The sequence below is a fragment of the Brachyhypopomus gauderio genome, chromosome 8, assembly GCF_052324685.1.
Source record: "Brachyhypopomus gauderio isolate BG-103 chromosome 8, BGAUD_0.2, whole genome shotgun sequence".
NCBI lineage: Eukaryota > Metazoa > Chordata > Actinopteri > Gymnotiformes > Hypopomidae > Brachyhypopomus > Brachyhypopomus gauderio.
Window position 1 is genome coordinate 12,375,045 of NC_135218.1, and position 16,555 is coordinate 12,391,599.

The window sequence follows — 16,555 nt, forward strand, 5'->3', positions numbered from 1 at the left end:
ATACATGATAAAGATGCCATCTGTTCTAAAATGAACAAAACCATACACTCATTTAAATGGAATGAAGGAGGGAGGACTCACAGTGACTTAAAAACAGGACCAAACAAATTAAAAACATACCATCCTCTAACACAAAGCGAGGACCTATAGGAGCACATGAGAAATATTTCAATGAATTAATTAACACTTACATTTGTCATTGCAAAGTTGCAGGAACCAGCTAAAATGAGAATTTGGCCAATTATCTTCTACACCACTGTGAGAACAGAGGAAATAAAGAATGTGGGAGGAGTATCTGACTCATGCTCTGGATAACAACATTAAAGTTCCCTAGGGTTTGTGTGTGTGTACTCTGCAGAGGAAGGGTGTGTGCATGTATAAGTAGGAAAGAACAAAACGGAGTTTACAGAACAGTGTAAAGCTGCAAGACTTCAGTGGAGTTTTGGATTTAACCACCTAAACTCTAAAGATGTCTCAGGTATGTGAAAGCTACTTATTAGAGCGCCAACGCAGTCATCATCAGGAGAGGAACTTATCTTTCCTGATGTCTAGCTTCAGGAGGAGGGAGAGGAGAAAATTAACAGACCAGAGATGAAAGAGGAGGATCTGATTCAAGCAAAGGACAATCTGGCATCTGGGACACAAGTGAAGAGTAAGACCTTCGAGGTGATGGAGGAATGTGGTGAGTACAGCTCGTGAAATTACAGCAGCTCAGGTTCTGTGAAGTGTGTGTGTATGTGTGTGTCCAGCGACAGTGCTGCTCAGGAAGTTTCTGTGGACCCATTTGTTTGGGTAGGTTTGACAAATGTGTGCCTCAGCTAGGCTTCCTGATGTTTCCTGTCCATATAAAGTAGTACAGGGCCTGGAGACTGGGGTACACAGGCATACACTCTCTCACACACATGGTGGACAGTGAAGGAGTGGTTATGGAGATGACTATAGCCTGGAGACTGGGGTACACAGGCATACACTCTCTCACACACATGGTGGACAGTGAAGGAGTGGTTATGGAGATGACTATAGCCTGGAGACTGGGGTACACAGGCATACACTCTCTCTCACACACATGGTGGACAGTGAAGGAGTGGTTATGGAGATGACTATAGCCTGGAGACTGGGGTACACAGGCATACACTCTCTCACACACATGGTGGACAGTGAAGGAGTGGTTATGGAGATGACTATAGCCTGGAGACTGGGGTACACAGGCATACACTCTCTCACACACATGGTGGACAGTGAAGGAGTGGTTATGGAGATGACTATAGCCTGGAGACTGGGGTACACAGGCATACACTCTCTCACACACATGGTGGACAGTGAAGGAGTGGTTATGGAGATGACTATAGCCTGGAGATTCCACTAGCTGAGTGTAAAATTATTATTGTCACCTAATTGCTAGCTCTGTCAAGCTTAATATCATAATATTAAAAGAGAGTGTGAAATGAGAGCACTTTGCACAGCTAATGGAAGGACCTCTTTCCAAATGTAGTGCACTTCAATACACACACACACACACACACACACACTGGAGATCAAAATTAGAGAACGACAAATTTACTAAATGTCAAGGTCATTGACTAACCATATGTGAAATTATCCTAACAGGAGTGAAATTGCAGTATGTTAAGCTTATTTCATACATTGTATATATTCTAAATCACAGCATAAAAATTTAAATGATATACTTGAAAAAGAGCACTGATCAAAATTAGAGAATACTTTCAGATACCCGCAAGTTATTGGTGTTAACCTATTTAACTGGCAGACTAACCTTCCAGTTTTCACTGAGTTTGCAAAAATGGTGAGCTACAGTGACTAAAACCCTTCGGCAGCAGGCTATCTAGCTGAAGGCCAAAGAGATTATCCTGTCACAACCATAGCAAGTATGTGATTTCTAGAATATTGCTTCTTTAGATCACAAACTCATTCAAATCCCCCAAGATGGCTGGTTGCCCACAAAAGACAAATGCAAGAGAAGACAGGATAATATAGTGAATCTCCATGGATAATTGGTTCAACACTGCAGCTGGAATTGCTCACAAGTTCAACACTGAACAGGCTAAGGATCTGTCTAGTCATACAGTGTCTTTAAGAACATTTGGACTGAGAGCCCACTATGCCGTGACTAAACCTCTCATTAGCAGAAAGAATCAAAAAGCAAGACTCACCATTGTTGACCATGTGTGGACAGAAGAGAAGTGGCCAAGAGTTCATTTTAGTGATGAAAGCACTAATGGGAAGGGTCTGATGGGAAACATTGTTGACAAACAGGGGAAAGACTGAACTCAAAGTGTGTAAAGAAGTCAGTGGAGGAGGAAGTGTCATGGTTTGCTGAATGTTTTCGGCAGCAGGAGTTGGACTTCTCGTACAGTTACAAGGCAGAGTGAATGCCAGTGTCTTCAGAACCTTCAACACCACGTGGTTCCTTTCTTGCATTTAATCAGCCAGCAATTTTCATGCATGACAATGCTCCAGTCACATAGCAAAATGGGCAATATCTTGAAATTGAAAACACTGAAACAATGAAATGGCCAGCCCAGAGTCCTAATCTAAACTCAATAGACAACCTCTGGAAAATCTTTGGTGACCGTTATGGCCAAGAAACCCTCAAGTCACAGAACTGTGGAAGAGTGGACCAAAATCCCACCAGAGCAGTGTGAGAGACTAGTGATGTCCTGTGGCCACAGATGTATTGGTCATTCAAAGGCCTGTACACTCCCTACTGATTACTGACTGTTGGAACCTTCAGAAAATTTGGTTGTAATCTTACTGTTAGTCATTGTGATCATAATTATAGAACAGCATTTTTGCTAAATGTTGATATACTTTGTTTATTTTGTAAATCATTGTTTTAGAGGCATGGTGTACCCTTATAATAATAATCTTTATATAATAATCTTTCAAATGTTGATCAATATAGATTGTTTCTGGAAAAAAATACAAGTACATTGTTCTCAAATTTTGATCTCCTGTGTGTGTGTGTGTGTGTGTGTGTGTTTATATATTACACACCTGTTAGCCTCATTAAATGACTCAAGGCTCTGTTAACTATTAACCTGTCAATGTATGTGTTCTGCCACCAGAGCGTACTGGCAAAGTGGCTCCATCTGTGTTCAGTAATGTTCGCTCAGGAGCAGAGACCGCCTTCAACAAACCCAGCAGAAGAAAATAACACACAAAGAAAATAAAGTAAAATTCCAAGTAACAGATTTGTACATTGTCATTTTTCTTCATGTACTGGTGCAAAGTGCTAAATAGGGAATATGCATTTTTTTGTCTTTGTGCTACTACAGAGTAATGTATGCTTTAGTAATGACAATGATGCCAGGACTTTCTATAATTTCCAGTGAATTGTCATGAAATATAAAATACATAGTTATAAAGAGATTTATTTAAATGTATTGCATTCACATTTTTACATTCAAAACATGTTTTTCTAAAAAACAAACAGCATGAAAAAAAACCTTCTGCTCCAAAGAAAAAAGCAAAAAGATCAGAGAATGAAAATGAAAATGCACAGGTGGCTGAAGAAATAATCCAGTAAGGGAAAATTTTCCATTACCAGATTCATCATAAAATGAGTGCGATGGCTTTGCTGACCTATGAAACGTTTGGTCTAAAGATTTCTTCCATTTTACGGACATCTCAGCTGTGGCCAAATAACTCAAGTGAGCAAGCAGCTGATAGGCTGAAAGAGAGGGCCTTATTTCATGAACTTGGTGTGCTGGTCCTGCAGTATCTTTGCAGAAGACTTGGCGTCGTAGAAGAGCTCGTTAATTTCTTCCACATGTTCTCTGTCCACACCTTCCTTCCCCTGAACTCGGGCCAGCAGATTGGCAGGAGTCAAAAGCTGCACTGCATACCTACACACACCCCCCAAAGTAATCAATTACTTCAATCTACATCAGCTATAAACTGTTTTGAGTATTTTTAGAGGATAATTAAAAGTACATTCTATTTATACTCCATGTCTTATTAAGGTATGTGGAACATTGTAGTGAATGGAGAGAACTAATGTGTTGTGCGTGTGTCTTTCTGGGTTACCTGAGGGTAGTCTTGGTGCCAATCTCTCCCAGGTGAGATAGAGCTTCCTCACTAATGTTGATGCCCTCCGTTTGAGCTCGGATTTTAATTATCTGGAAAGGGAGAGATAGGCACACGGAAATTAGCACAGGATAGATGGATCTTTGCCTGTCTCTTTCTCTTTATACATTCACCTGTTTCATTTCCTGAGGAGTGTACAACATGGTTCTGATGATCATGACTCTGTCTAGTAGATCAAGAGGTATTCCATGAGGAGAGCTGATATCCTCTGTCCCCCTGAGAAAACAGAAAGCAATCAAAACAACTTGCTGGCAGCATCCCATCAAATCATCTTCGCATAATGAGACTAGCTAAGAGTCTTACCTAATGAGGCAGTTTCCTCTGTTGGATGCGAACACTACGATGGGTGCGATGGAGCTCTCCAGAGCTCGATGGAGGTACGTGAAACACTCAATATCCAACATGTGAACCTCATCGATAAACAGAACACCAGGCACCAGCTCTGCCACACCTTGATCTATATACCTGTTCACCACCTTATTGATCTCTCCTCGCAGCTTGTCTATACACACACACACAAAATGCAATTTGTACATGTGTTCATACAAGGAATCAGCGCAACAGAAAAAGCAGCAAAACTGGAATACTAATTATGCAGTGTATGTTAGGGTGTTTCTTATTTTTGAAGATTCGATTTTTGCATGGGCCACCCTGCCATTTGGTTCATTATCATAAAAAAGTAATACCTTTTAAATTTTTTTATAGAATGATTTTTAGGGGTCGCTACCGACCCTACAGTATTGCGCAAATGTACCCTAAAAATGCTCATGTTGCATATGATGTTAAGCAACAAAAGTGGTTGGTGCTTAGCGTACAAATCTCTTTTATTTAGTAATTCTTTTACTTTTAGTGTGCAAAATTGTGTCTATAATGCTTAATTGTTCCGAACGGGGTGGCGAACGAAAGTTGTTGAGCGGGGGGGGGGGATTGGGTTCGTGTGCGCGTGTCAATTGCTAAGCGGGAAGACCGCTAGCATCCGCGGACAATCGCTAATAGCAGCAAAAACATAAACGATGCAGCGCTTTGGTGCATGGCAATATAGTGAGCTGTTTTTAAAACAAGCCCGCGGGCGACTCATAACGTCCTCGCGGGCGACATGGTGCCCGCGGGCACCACGTTGGTGACCCCTGGGTTAGAAGAACTATTCGATATTGCCCATGCCAACGCAACGTCTTTTAATAAATAAGTAGAAATGCAATGACAGAAAATGGATGTTTTTAATGCATGTAATAAGTAAATAAATGTGTACCAAGTAAATGAGTCATTATCACCAGTCTCCATCAGTTTTATGATTTTTTCCTATGTTAATGACTAAGAGCGCATAGTAAAATATGCCTTAAATTTCAATGACTGGTAGCGCCCAGTAAAAATGTTTTTTTCCCCTTGAAATTTTTACACATTTATTTTCTCACCAAAATGAACCATTTCAGTGGGTGGCCCACTGAAAAACAAAAAAAAATTTTTTTACCCCAAATAAGAAACACCCTAGTGTATGTATGTCTAAAGAACACATCCTACCTGTGATCTCAGTCTTCTTGGGTTTCATTAGCTGACCCATCATAGAAAGAATGTCCTGGCCACCCTGAAACACAAAGCCAGAACAGGTATGACACCATGTGTTACATGCATTTACGTAGTGCATTCGATGTCTTACACAGAGAGTGCATATGTAAATTCTGTGCACATGTGTTTACCTGAGGTCGCGCGTTGGCTATGTCTAGGTCATGAAGCGTAACATCTTGAATAATCTCTTTCTTCTTGTGCACATCTCCTTTGGGCAGTGGCACATATTCTTCTGCCTCCAAATCAAATTCTGTAGCAAATGTGTCGCAACGTCCCTGCCTCTGTGGACCAATTACAGCACAGTGACCAATCACTGTTCTAAAACATGAAGTAAGTGCCATATATTTATTCACCATTATTAGCAGATAGAAAAGGTAAAGCTTAACCATTATCTAATGATCTTCACCTAATATTCATCACTTCACTTAATAATCAGACCCAGACAGTCGTGACAGATCAAACAAGTAGCTGTCCTTTGTGTTTGGTTTGAGTCCCAAAAACCATCTTGAAAAATATTAAAGGTGACCCCAATATTCATAAGAAGGCTTCTTTACAAATTCAGTACTGTTGAAAGTGAGAAAGTGACATTTCATGGAATTGTGCCACAATGTGTGTGTGTGTGCGCACTTGTGTATATGAAGAGCATGAACGATCTTTCAGCAGAATGAAATACAGTCTTCCCTTTCATCCTTTGCCAGACGGCATTGCCCACCTGCACTGACTAAAGAATAAATCAACACACCTAAACTGGAGAGTGTGCAAGAAGGGAATAGCTCGTGTGTGTCCTTACCTTGACTGCCCCACTGTTAGCTTCAATGTAGATGACATCGCCAACCTCCACCCTCTCCTTTTGTAAACTCTCATAGATACTGGGATCAAGCTGCGTCACAACAAATCACAACATGTATGCGTGTACAAGAAGCTCAACTGCAACAAGCATACATGTTCAAGAACACCATTTTTGATTATTTTACCTTCAGCTGTTTAGTACCCTTCCCCGTTTTCAGGCCGATGATGACGTGACTAATGGTTTTGCCATAACCGCCCATGGGATTCTCCGTCTCGCATGGTGTCAGTTCTGTCACCTCACCTTCATACACTTCTTTAGTTTCTTTAATCCGCAGACCTACGCAGACATAAATAGAAATGTAACTGATGAAAGGACATCAGTAGTCACAGACTACAGAAAGAAAACACACTACCTTATATAAATGCACTCAATTATTCCACTATAATATTCAACTATTATTTGACGTTGAGTGTTAATAATGGTGTAGTTTTGCAGGCTTTACCACACAGTAGCCACTGTTTCAGCAGCACACTGCCTGTCTGTATTAGGTAACTATGTGTGTGTGCGCGTGCGTGCGTACATGCCAGAAGAAAAGGGCAAATGTCCGCAGTTGTGATGACAGACAGATAAACGACCCTCTCTGGCCTCACACAGTATCCTTCTTTTGAGAGGTGAGTGTAATGTAACCTCTTTCTTACTCTATTTCCTTGCCTCTTGACAGGTTGTGTCAACACACACACACACACACACACACACACACAAATCCTATTCATCAGTTCTCATTCCAAATGTTTCCTTTTCTCTAATTTCATCATCAGGATGAGCAGCAAAATGTATATGAAGCCTCAGAAGAAGCTCTAGCATGTGAGCAGGTTTTGGCTTGGATCATGGACTTGTCTGTAGAGGAATTCTCTTTCCTTATCCCTGCGTATGGACTTACCAATAGCTCTCCTGAAGTTCTCCATAAGTACCTCTGTCTTCTTGATTTCTGATGAGTACACCTCACTCCCCACCATAGGACAGAAAGGAACCTTATTCCCCAGGTCCTGTGCCATGGCCAATGCTAAGGCAGTCTGGTAGGTGTAAATCAAGAACACAGACACATACTCAAATTCTTACATTTTTCATATGGTCAAAAGCATGACATATCACTACAATTACATGTAATGTTTCACATTGAGGGACAAAAGTAACCACAGTAATACTGTATACCTTTCCAGTTCCAGGCGGCCCAGCCAATAAAACCGCTCTACCAGCCATCTTTTTGGAACGAATAAGATCTACAATTATGCCACAGGCCTGAAAAACATTTAGTAACAAGCAAGTCAGAAAGTGAAACAGCTTTCACTCGTAATTTATGGATTATCCTCAATTGTTACAAATGTTCAACCATCATGTTCAACAAGCTACTTAGATGCTTGTTTGCTTTATATCTTGTGTAAAATTTTTGGAGCAAGTTTTATAGTTGCAAAAGTAAGTAAATCTGAGCAATATTGCTCTTTGTTGTTAAATGCCATGTTGTAATCAACTTTTTCTTCAAAAAGGGTCAACAATACCTGTAACTAGGAAAAACCCCAAACACAATATATTATGAAGATTAATATTTTGACATTAAATTAAGCAATGAATTTTTAATTAAATTACAAAATGTTAATATGCTGAATATGTTATCTAATTTAATTCTAAGAGTATGTAGCCAACAAGCCAGTGAACGTTACCTCTCTAGCGGTCTCCTGCCCCACCAGGCCGGACGATGACTGCTTCGCATTGCCGGCTTCATCTAGTCCAAGGCCTTTCACATGGCTGTGAGACGCGATGCGCTGGGTCTTTGTTGTGCTTTTCACTTCTTCGATCTTCATGACTGTCTTTTGTGATACAAAAGCTTGAAATAAGCAAGTAAAACTCTAAACTGCCTTCAAAACCAGTTATGTGTTTTTGTCGTTGAAATCGGCGCGACTGCAAACACGGGGACCGCGTTTCCATGCGTGTTACCAAGGAAATTTCAGGAAGTGGTTTTTTGTGTTTCGCCTTGTAAGCATTGGTTGCTGGTGCTCAGAAGATTTAGCTCATTGGGCGATATTGATGCCCATCAGGAATCAACGTCTTAAGACACGCCCCTTTTCCGTTTGTGTACGAGTTTGAAAATCCCTATCGAAACATTTGCAATATTTATATTTATTCGTATGCATTGGCTTTTACTCCCGATTAGCCAGACAAGATCTCTATGACCAGTCATTAAATAAATAATATTCAAATGCCAATTTAAGGATTGACCTTTAAATTCATTTTCTCTTTACTGATATAATAATATTTGCTTTGTCATTACATAATGTTAATTTTTTTGCTCGTTTCAATAAACTGGCAAATGTAATTGATTCGTATTATTCGTAAATACGGTTATTACTGTTTAGTAACATTTTCTTTAGCGTTGCTGCGCATATAATCGAATGTGCTTGGAACCTTAAGCTGGATCATGTTTGCAGGTGGATACATTTTCGGTAGCGCAGGAAGCGTGTCTGTCAAATTTGCGTACTTCAGACTTTAGTTGTGTGTTTACAGCTAACTTGGATGTCATTTTCATTCGTGAAAATTTTAGGCTTAATCGCGTACGATTGGAAGATCTGCGGGTTTGTTTGTTGACATTATTTTGTGATTGTTGTGAAAATATCCGAAATAGCAACGTCCCGTTTAGGTCCACTTATACCTTACCTCCAAGCTCGGTTGCTTCACACAGATCCCCTACAACCACATATCCCCAGTATGGCAGACCCCGCTGCGAATACCGGGGTCGGTGTCCCCAGAATCCTCAATTTTAACGTCGGCGTCCTCGGCCATGTAGACAGCGGGAAGACGTCGCTCGCACGCGCGCTGAGCAGCACCGCGTCCACGGCCGCGTTCGACAAGAACCCGCAGTCCAAAGAGCGCGGGATCACCCTGGACCTGGGCTTCAGTGCGCTCATGGTGCCTTTGCCCGAACATCTAACACAAGCCTGCGGAGATCGATTCGACCATTTGCAGTTCACGCTGGTTGACTGCCCGGGACATGCCTCCCTCATCCGCACCATCATTGGTGGTGAGTGTCTGCTTCAGATTGCCCTGATTCTCTTATGAACGCATTGTGGTCGGTCCCCTGTGAAGCGTTCCGATGAAAGAGACGAAACGTAGATGGATGTTAGGGTATTATTTTACGGCTGTACAAAGATTAAATCTAAGCTTATGACAATTTCATCTCCTTCTCTTTCTCCATCTCCAGCAGTGTTTTGCTAAAAAAAATGGACTGGCATTGCATAAAAGGCATAAAACCATGAATAACTTATTATATTCTATCATATATGCATTTATTAAAAAGACGTAATGGAAAGTAGTCGAGAAGTACTACTAATTTGGTTTGCATAAGACCATGCACTTCCAGTTACGATCAGAAGGTGGCGATAGACCTGCTAAAGTTTTTACTAATATGACCCAAAATGCACATTCACTTACCCTACGCGCTAAGAATTCACAATAGTCTATTCTCATTTTTTCTTTCATTTTATTTTCTGTTGAAAGATTTTGATGTGGATTCTCAGAAAAAAAACATATAATAAAGTTTTTAATTTAAATTCAGACATGTTAAAAAAGTGCACAATGCAGGACTAGTCATGATACAGAAGTATTCTTTTGAAAAGGTTGATGCTTTAGTAAAAACATGGTTACATGGTTGTCACTGGTCTTGTGCACAGCTGAATTAAGATGTAGAGATTAAGCCAGATATCTTACATCTTACATCGACCATGTCTCAGAGGCCCTGCGGTTAGAGAGGGTGCATTCAGAGGGAAGCAAAATCTTCAGAGGCCTCACTTAACAAGGACTAAACATATTTTATAAAAAGAAAAGAATGGAGGAAGGGAGAAGAGAAAGGACAGGGTCAAGTCTACTTATGAGGATGTAGTGTGGGGGGCACATGTGGTTGATTAAGGCGGAAAGCTGCTGTTTAAGGTTCCATCTAAACTTCCTCTCTGCCCCCCGAGGGGATCACTCAGTAAAGAACGTGTGCCAAGGAGAGAAAGGAAAGACATAACAAGACCCCCCCCCCCTTCTCTTTCTCCCCTCCTCTTTCTATCCTTCACTTCTCTCTCTCTTCCCTCCCTTTCTTCTCTGTCTCATTCTCCATTCTGGGCTCTGTCTTTGTCTTTGTCTTTTTTTGTGTTTTTAGGTTCTTATGTTTTGTGTGTGTGTGTGTGTGTGTGTGTGTGTGTGTGTGTGTGTGTGTGTGTGTGTGTGTGTGTGTTTAGGTGCTCAGATCATTGATCTGATGCTGTTGGTGGTTGACATTGTAAAAGGTATGCAGACACAAACAGCAGAGTGTCTCCTGATTGGACAGCTCACCTGCTCACGCATGGTCATCATCCTCAATAAAATAGACCTATTGCCTAGAAACAAAAAACAGAGTGCCATTGACAAGATGACCAAGAGGATGCACAAAACATTGGAAAACACCAGGTAAATATAAACAGAAATCCCATGCAAAGATACGTGAAATATAGTATGGCAAAAAATAAATACTGGAAATGTTGCAGAGGAGTTCTGGTATGGTAGCTCCAGGTAACTTCTTAAACCCTCTTGTTTTCATCATGGCTGTTCTAATTTCATTAGATTTAAAGGTTGCCCTGTCATCGCCGTGGCAGCAAAACCAGGAGGACCAGAGGCTCCAGATACAGAGGAAGCTCAGGGGATTGCTGAGCTCATGCAGGTCAGACATACATTGGTACAACCTAATATTGGTACAACAAGTTCACATTTGTGCTGCATTCCACCAACACAACCCCATATTACATTGACTACTGGAGTTTGTTGTCTGTGGATGTAGTCTGATATGTACCTCTAAGTTATGTATCATGAGAAATGTGTTTTGTTTGATGCCTGTATTTAGTTGCTGAAGGCCCAGGCATTCCTGCCTCACAGAGACCCATCTGGTTCTCTGCTCATGGCTGTGGATCACTGTTTCTCTATTCGTGGCCAGGGAACGGTAATTACTGGCACTGTTCTGCAGGGGGCGCTCCATGTCAATGATACACTTGAGATACCTGCACTTAAGGTACACACACACACATGCACATACATTACACATCTATATTGTGTGGATAACTGCATCATTGAAGTGCTCACACAAACACACGTCATTACATTAACTGATGTTACTAAACTTGGAGCTCAAATGGAGCTCTGTACTGTTATCAATACTGGTTGTAGTGCATATTTTTGTCTGATCAGTTTGCTGTGATCCTTAGGTGACCCGCAAGGTGAAGTCAGTACAGATGTTTCGTAAGCCAGTTCCCAGTGCGATGCAAGGGGATCGGGTAGGTGTGTGTGTGACGCAGTTCGACCCCAAACTGCTGGAGCGTGGCCTGGTGTGTACGCCTGGCTCTGTAAACACCCTTCACGCTGGCATTATCACTGCGCAGAAGATCCAGTACTACCGCGGCGCAATAAGTAGCCGTTCCAAATTCCACATCACCATCGGACACGAAACGGTCATGGCGCGTGTTTCATTCTTCAGCCGGGCGTCCCATAGCCAATCTGGAGTGCCCTCAGGCGGAAGTCCCTCAGCTACAGAAGCGAGTCCAGACTCCTTCTCATTTGACTGGGAGTTTCATCACCAGGAGGAGTATTTGACTGGGCAGGGAGAAGCTGAGGGGCGGGAACCTGAGCAGTGGGCGTTACTAGAGTTTGAGCGGCCGGTCACATGTCCACCGCTGTGCTTGGTGATTGGCTCACGCCTGGATTCTGATATTCACAGTAATACATGCAGACTTGTGTTCCACGGAAAGCTGCTGGAGGGCTTCGAAGACAAAAACTACACAGAGACGTCACTGCCAAGGCTTAAAATCAGTAAAGACAAGCACAAAGAAGGAGCAGTAGAACGGGTAACACGACAAATCCGTTATTCTGAATCTTACAATGAAGCTGTGTGTGTGTGTGTGTGTGTGTGTGTGTGTGTGTGTGTGTGTGTGTGTGTGTGTGTGTGTGTGTGTGCGCGCGTGTGTGCGCGTGTGTGTATTAAGTAGGAATTGTATCACTGGACATTTAAATGTACTGTAAGAAATATTTCCAGATTAGATTGTAGCATATATTTTTCTGTCTGACACTAAACTAGGAAGTGTCCAAAACCTCCCTAAATAATATGTATAATTTATAGTTCACTAACTGCACTTAACTCCTTATTCTCTGTGGTCAGGTGACTGATGACTACACTGTGATAGGCAAAAACCTGTTCAAGAAAGAGACCAATCTTCAACTGTTTGTGGGGTTAAAGGTTACACTTTCATCAGGAGAAGCAGGGATCATTGAAGGTGGCTTTGGTCAGAGTGGCAAGATCAAAATTAGAGTGCCAGGTATGTAACACACTTACATATAAGTGATAAGGATATGTAAAGAAAGTTTTTTTTATTTGTGTGTGTTTGTGTACACAATGTAAATAAGAGAATTCCAAGAGTGTGCAATGCAGTAATCAGAGCAAAGGGTGGCCATTTTGAAGAAACTAAAATATAAAACATATTTTCAGTTATTTCACCTTTTTTTTGTTAAGTACATAACTCCACATGTATTCATTTATAGTTTTGATGCCTTCAGTGAATCTACAATGTAAATAGTCATGGAAATAAACAATTGAATGAGCATTGAATAAGAAGGTGTGTCAAAACTTTTGGCTGTAGTATATACGTGTGCGTGTGCGTGTGTGTGTGCGTGTCTATTTATGTATAGACTGGCAGAGAGATGTAATGCCCCTGACACACATGTAGAGTCACTTTATTTTAATCACACTTGAAAATACTTGTCCTTTTCCTTACCCTAAAGGCTCTTTTATAGAATTTAAACATATGCGTAGACACAGATTTCTTTTAGTGCAGATATCACTTTTGCAGGTTGGATCTAAAAAAATTAACAAAAAGAAGAAAAATGTGGCCTGAACTTGAAAACAATTTTCTCAGCTTGAATATAGAAACAACTGGATCAGTTGATATTGTCTTTAATTTTGACATTGTAGTACTATGTACTATACAGAACGTGGTTATGAGCTAAGGCATATTTTGACATGGTAGGCTTTGGTCCATTTGCTGTCTTTGGTTTGAGAATCTATGGTCTGAGTCAGGGTATGAGAAAACCATAATCATAATATAATGTTTGAATTTGGTGCAAACCTTGTGAAAATCTTGTGACAAATAAAATTAAATGGCAATTTAAAAAGGTTTACCACTGATCATCACTCAGCAGCCTTTTAGAATTTTAATCTATAATAATTTTAACCTCTAATATTACATTGCCACACCGTAGATTAAAATGATTGTAATTCAGAGGCCAGTTTTTGCTATCAAAAGCACAATGCACAGAAATGTGGTTTCATACAAATCATGGCCAGAATCCTCAAAATACTGAGGATCCTATTAAACATTTTCTCTTTGACAGCGAGTTTTAGTTAAAACTCTAAAAGCATAATTAGGGATGGCCATACTTACCGTAATTATGAACAGATACTTTCCTTAGGAAATCTTTGGATTTTGGAGTAAGTGACTCTTGTCATACTTGTCTTCATGTCAACACTGAGGATTTAATTTCACATTTCATTTCACATTTTCATTGTTACCTTTTGCTAAAAAATCTTTTTAATTCCAGAGGGACTAAAGGAAGAAACAAAGCAGCTGCTTTCCTCTTCTTCCAAGAAAAAAGGAAAGGCCAAAAATGAACCGACCAATGAAGAACAAGCCAAGACAGACTCTCAGCCAATCACCATTCACCTGAACTTCAAAAGATACGTTTATGACCCCCAAAAAAAGATGGTACAGTTTTGAATATTAAACAACACTAATTGCTGTGGGAAAGACCACTTGACAGGAGTTTTTCTGCATGACAGCAGTGCATGACAGATGAGTTGCTGGGCACGTGAGTGTGGAAGGTGTATGTACGTATGAATGTCTTCATCTGTTTGGCGTTCTGTTATTTTGAAGTCTTCATATATTTTCTCTCTGGAATAAAAGACTGTACATTCTTTAAAAAAACTGTGTACTTAATTTGTATATACCATGGTCTGCTAGATGAAGAAAAAAGACAAACAAATCAATTTCACCGCAGTTGTGCTCTAGGGCTTAGTCTGGTATTCCCATGTAGAGAGCTGCATTTCTGGCCATCTCCAAAGTGCTGCTCGGAGGACTGTGACCTTCAGGCACTTTGGAGCCAACACTAAACTGATGCCGATTGTTGGGACTGTTCCCCTTCACAGCTAAGTGGACTTCAGCTCTCGTTGGACATGTTGCTCTTAGGTTTACCATATTCAGTAGTGGAATATTAAATATGTCTTTGTGTGAGTAAACAAAATTAATGGTAGGACATATTTTCTGTTGTCAAATCATGTGTATTTTGACCTCATGTACCCTGATTTTTGAGCATTTTTTAATTTCACCCCAGCCATCTGCTGTGTGCGTTTGTCATTTGCCACAAATGTTACAGTGGGTGTTAAACATTACTTGGCATATAAGAGTTCATATACTATTCATCTGCTCAAAGGAAACAACCTATAAGGCAAAAGTATTTTCTAATTCACAAATTGTATAACAAAATATTCCCACATTGTCTCAGTTTCTCTTCTATTAGCAGTGTGGATATGACCATTCTGTGTGTGTTGTATGTCGTGTGTGTGTCAAGGTTTTCCTGTGCTCTGTATAAACATGAAGCAGAGTTGAGTTTCTTTCATTAATTACAACAGGAACAAGAGTATTCAGCTAAACACTGCAGGGCACAACTCTCTCTCTCTCTCACTCACTCACTCACTCATCACAGAAGTGTGTGATTGTGGCCTTTAAAAAAAATACTTTTGTTGAATGACTATACCATGACTCCTATTACTTAGGTACTCACTGGTTTTACCAATAAATAACTCAATAGTCACCTTTGATTATGATTATTTTTATAAGTGACATGCAGCCATGTTACGATAATTGTGACTGTTTTGAATCTCCCATTTTACATGCATTTGATCTCTCTCTTTCTTTCTCTCATTCCCTGTCTGTGACAGTCAGATAGAAATCTCAGTCCGATTATGTTAAAATGGAGCTCTTTCAAGTGTGGTGTGTGTATGTATTTATGAACCTGGCTTTGATATGACAGCTTGAGTCTGTTAACCTCTCTAATCAGGGTCCTTTATCAGAGAGGTTCTATATTGTGCCTGTTTACAATTTATAAACGAGTGGAAAGAAAGGAAAGTGGAGGAACCGAAAGGGGGAAAAGAGTTAAGGGGCAGTAGGGGAATGAAAACAGAACAGTTCCCATGAGATAGAAGCTGCTGATTGGCTCCATCTCTACCCCAAACGCTGGCTGACCTTTAGATGAGACCTGTGTGAAACGGGGTCACGTTTTGCATATGAGTCATTACTAATATTAACACTATCGGCTTCATCAGGTGAGGAACAATTACCTTGTGTGTGTGTGTGTGTGTTTGTGTGTGCGTGCGAGCGAGAGAGAGACAAGTGACAGGTGACAGAACAAATTATTATTAGATCTGACATGTAATTGCTTTGTGCTCAGCATTTATGTATGACACTAGGATGTATTGTTAAAGGATAAGAAAATACTGCAGATTTGTCACTGAGCCTGTAGTTGTTCAGAAAAAGTAAATAAAATTCACCAGTAGTAAAATAATAAAAAGTTATGACATAAGAATAGAAGTACCACAGACACACAGAAACCTGCCAAACTGGACGATGCTTCATGCCAGTCATGATACAGTTCACTTTAAACCTGACCTGTTTAATGATTTCTTATTAAGTTCCCAATGACTCTAAAAAGGAGCCACGAAACCATGAAGCTGGAGCAAGGTTTTCAGCTGAGAAATGTCGTTTTGAAGCTTCCTGCAAAATAATTATCTTGCTTAGTGACATCAGCAGTGGCAGCTTTAAAGCTTGAGTGTCTGCCGAGAACACTGAAAGCAGTTTTTTGTCTTTACCAGACCTGATGAATTTTCCTTTCAGTCATATCGAATGCAGTCCTGCGAGTTGGAGCAGTCTTTTATTCTGTCACATTCAACTAAAACAATATGTAATAATAACTGTATAAGCAATAATA

At 40.5% G+C, this 16,555-nt stretch overlaps 3 protein-coding genes across 4 annotated transcripts; 2 read left to right on the plus strand and 1 right to left on the minus strand.

The window, feature by feature from the left end:
* Positions 1-316: 316 nt before the first annotated feature.
* Positions 317-3,208, plus strand: mustn1a (musculoskeletal, embryonic nuclear protein 1a). Its single transcript, XM_077014496.1, has 3 exons — positions 317-478; positions 553-682; positions 3,087-3,208. The coding sequence occupies exons 1-3, from the start codon at positions 470-472 to the stop codon at positions 3,173-3,175; spliced, it is 228 nt and encodes a 75-aa protein (XP_076870611.1). The 5' UTR covers positions 317-469; the 3' UTR covers positions 3,176-3,208.
* Positions 3,209-3,376: 168 nt separating this feature from the next.
* Positions 3,377-8,471, minus strand: ruvbl1 (RuvB-like AAA ATPase 1). Its single transcript, XM_077014487.1, has 11 exons — positions 8,179-8,471; positions 7,673-7,759; positions 7,401-7,533; positions 6,645-6,796; positions 6,461-6,550; positions 5,802-5,951; positions 5,626-5,689; positions 4,411-4,609; positions 4,221-4,323; positions 4,048-4,139; positions 3,377-3,866 (listed from the first exon to the last, which is right to left on the minus strand). The coding sequence occupies exons 1-11, from the start codon at positions 8,317-8,319 to the stop codon at positions 3,707-3,709; spliced, it is 1,371 nt and encodes a 456-aa protein (XP_076870602.1). The 5' UTR covers positions 8,320-8,471; the 3' UTR covers positions 3,377-3,706.
* A 456-nt stretch (positions 8,472-8,927) lies between these two features.
* On the plus strand, positions 8,928-15,348 carry eefsec (eukaryotic elongation factor, selenocysteine-tRNA-specific). Of its 2 annotated transcripts, none has more exons than XM_077014478.1 (7): positions 8,928-9,533; positions 10,735-10,942; positions 11,096-11,192; positions 11,373-11,537; positions 11,731-12,366; positions 12,678-12,834; positions 14,114-15,344. In XM_077014478.1, exons 1-7 carry the CDS (start codon positions 9,221-9,223, stop codon positions 14,287-14,289), a joined length of 1,752 nt encoding a protein of 583 aa, XP_076870593.1. In that variant the 5' UTR covers positions 8,928-9,220; the 3' UTR covers positions 14,290-15,344. The 2 variants fall into 2 exon arrangements, with proteins under 2 accessions (XP_076870593.1, XP_076870594.1); XM_077014479.1 differs by having other exon boundaries at positions 9,397-9,533; positions 10,656-10,942; positions 14,114-15,348.
* The last annotated feature ends 1,207 nt before the right edge of the window (positions 15,349-16,555 follow it).

Bases quoted from the DNA above. Each gene is read 5' to 3' on its own strand.
- mustn1a (XM_077014496.1), top strand. The intron at 683-3,086 runs GTGAGTACAGCT...TTCTGCCACCAG, and splicing joins CGAGGTGATGGAGGAATGTG to AGCGTACTGGCAAAGTGGCT.
- ruvbl1 (XM_077014487.1), bottom strand. From the start codon at position 8,319: ATGAAGATCGAAGAAGTGAAAAGCACAACAAAGACCCAGCGCATCGCG. The intron at 5,690-5,801 runs GTAAACACATGT...TTTGTGTTTCAG, and splicing joins TAGCCAACGCGCGACCTCAG to GGTGGCCAGGACATTCTTTC. The intron at 3,867-4,047 runs GTAACCCAGAAA...GGGTGTGTGTAG, and splicing joins GGCACCAAGACTACCCTCAG to GTATGCAGTGCAGCTTTTGA.
- eefsec (XM_077014478.1), top strand. From the start codon at position 9,221: ATGGCAGACCCCGCTGCGAATACCGGGGTCGGTGTCCCCAGAATCCTC. The intron at 10,943-11,095 runs GTAAATATAAAC...TAATTTCATTAG, and splicing joins AAAACATTGGAAAACACCAG to ATTTAAAGGTTGCCCTGTCA. The intron at 12,367-12,677 runs GTAACACGACAA...CTCTGTGGTCAG, and splicing joins AAGAAGGAGCAGTAGAACGG to GTGACTGATGACTACACTGT.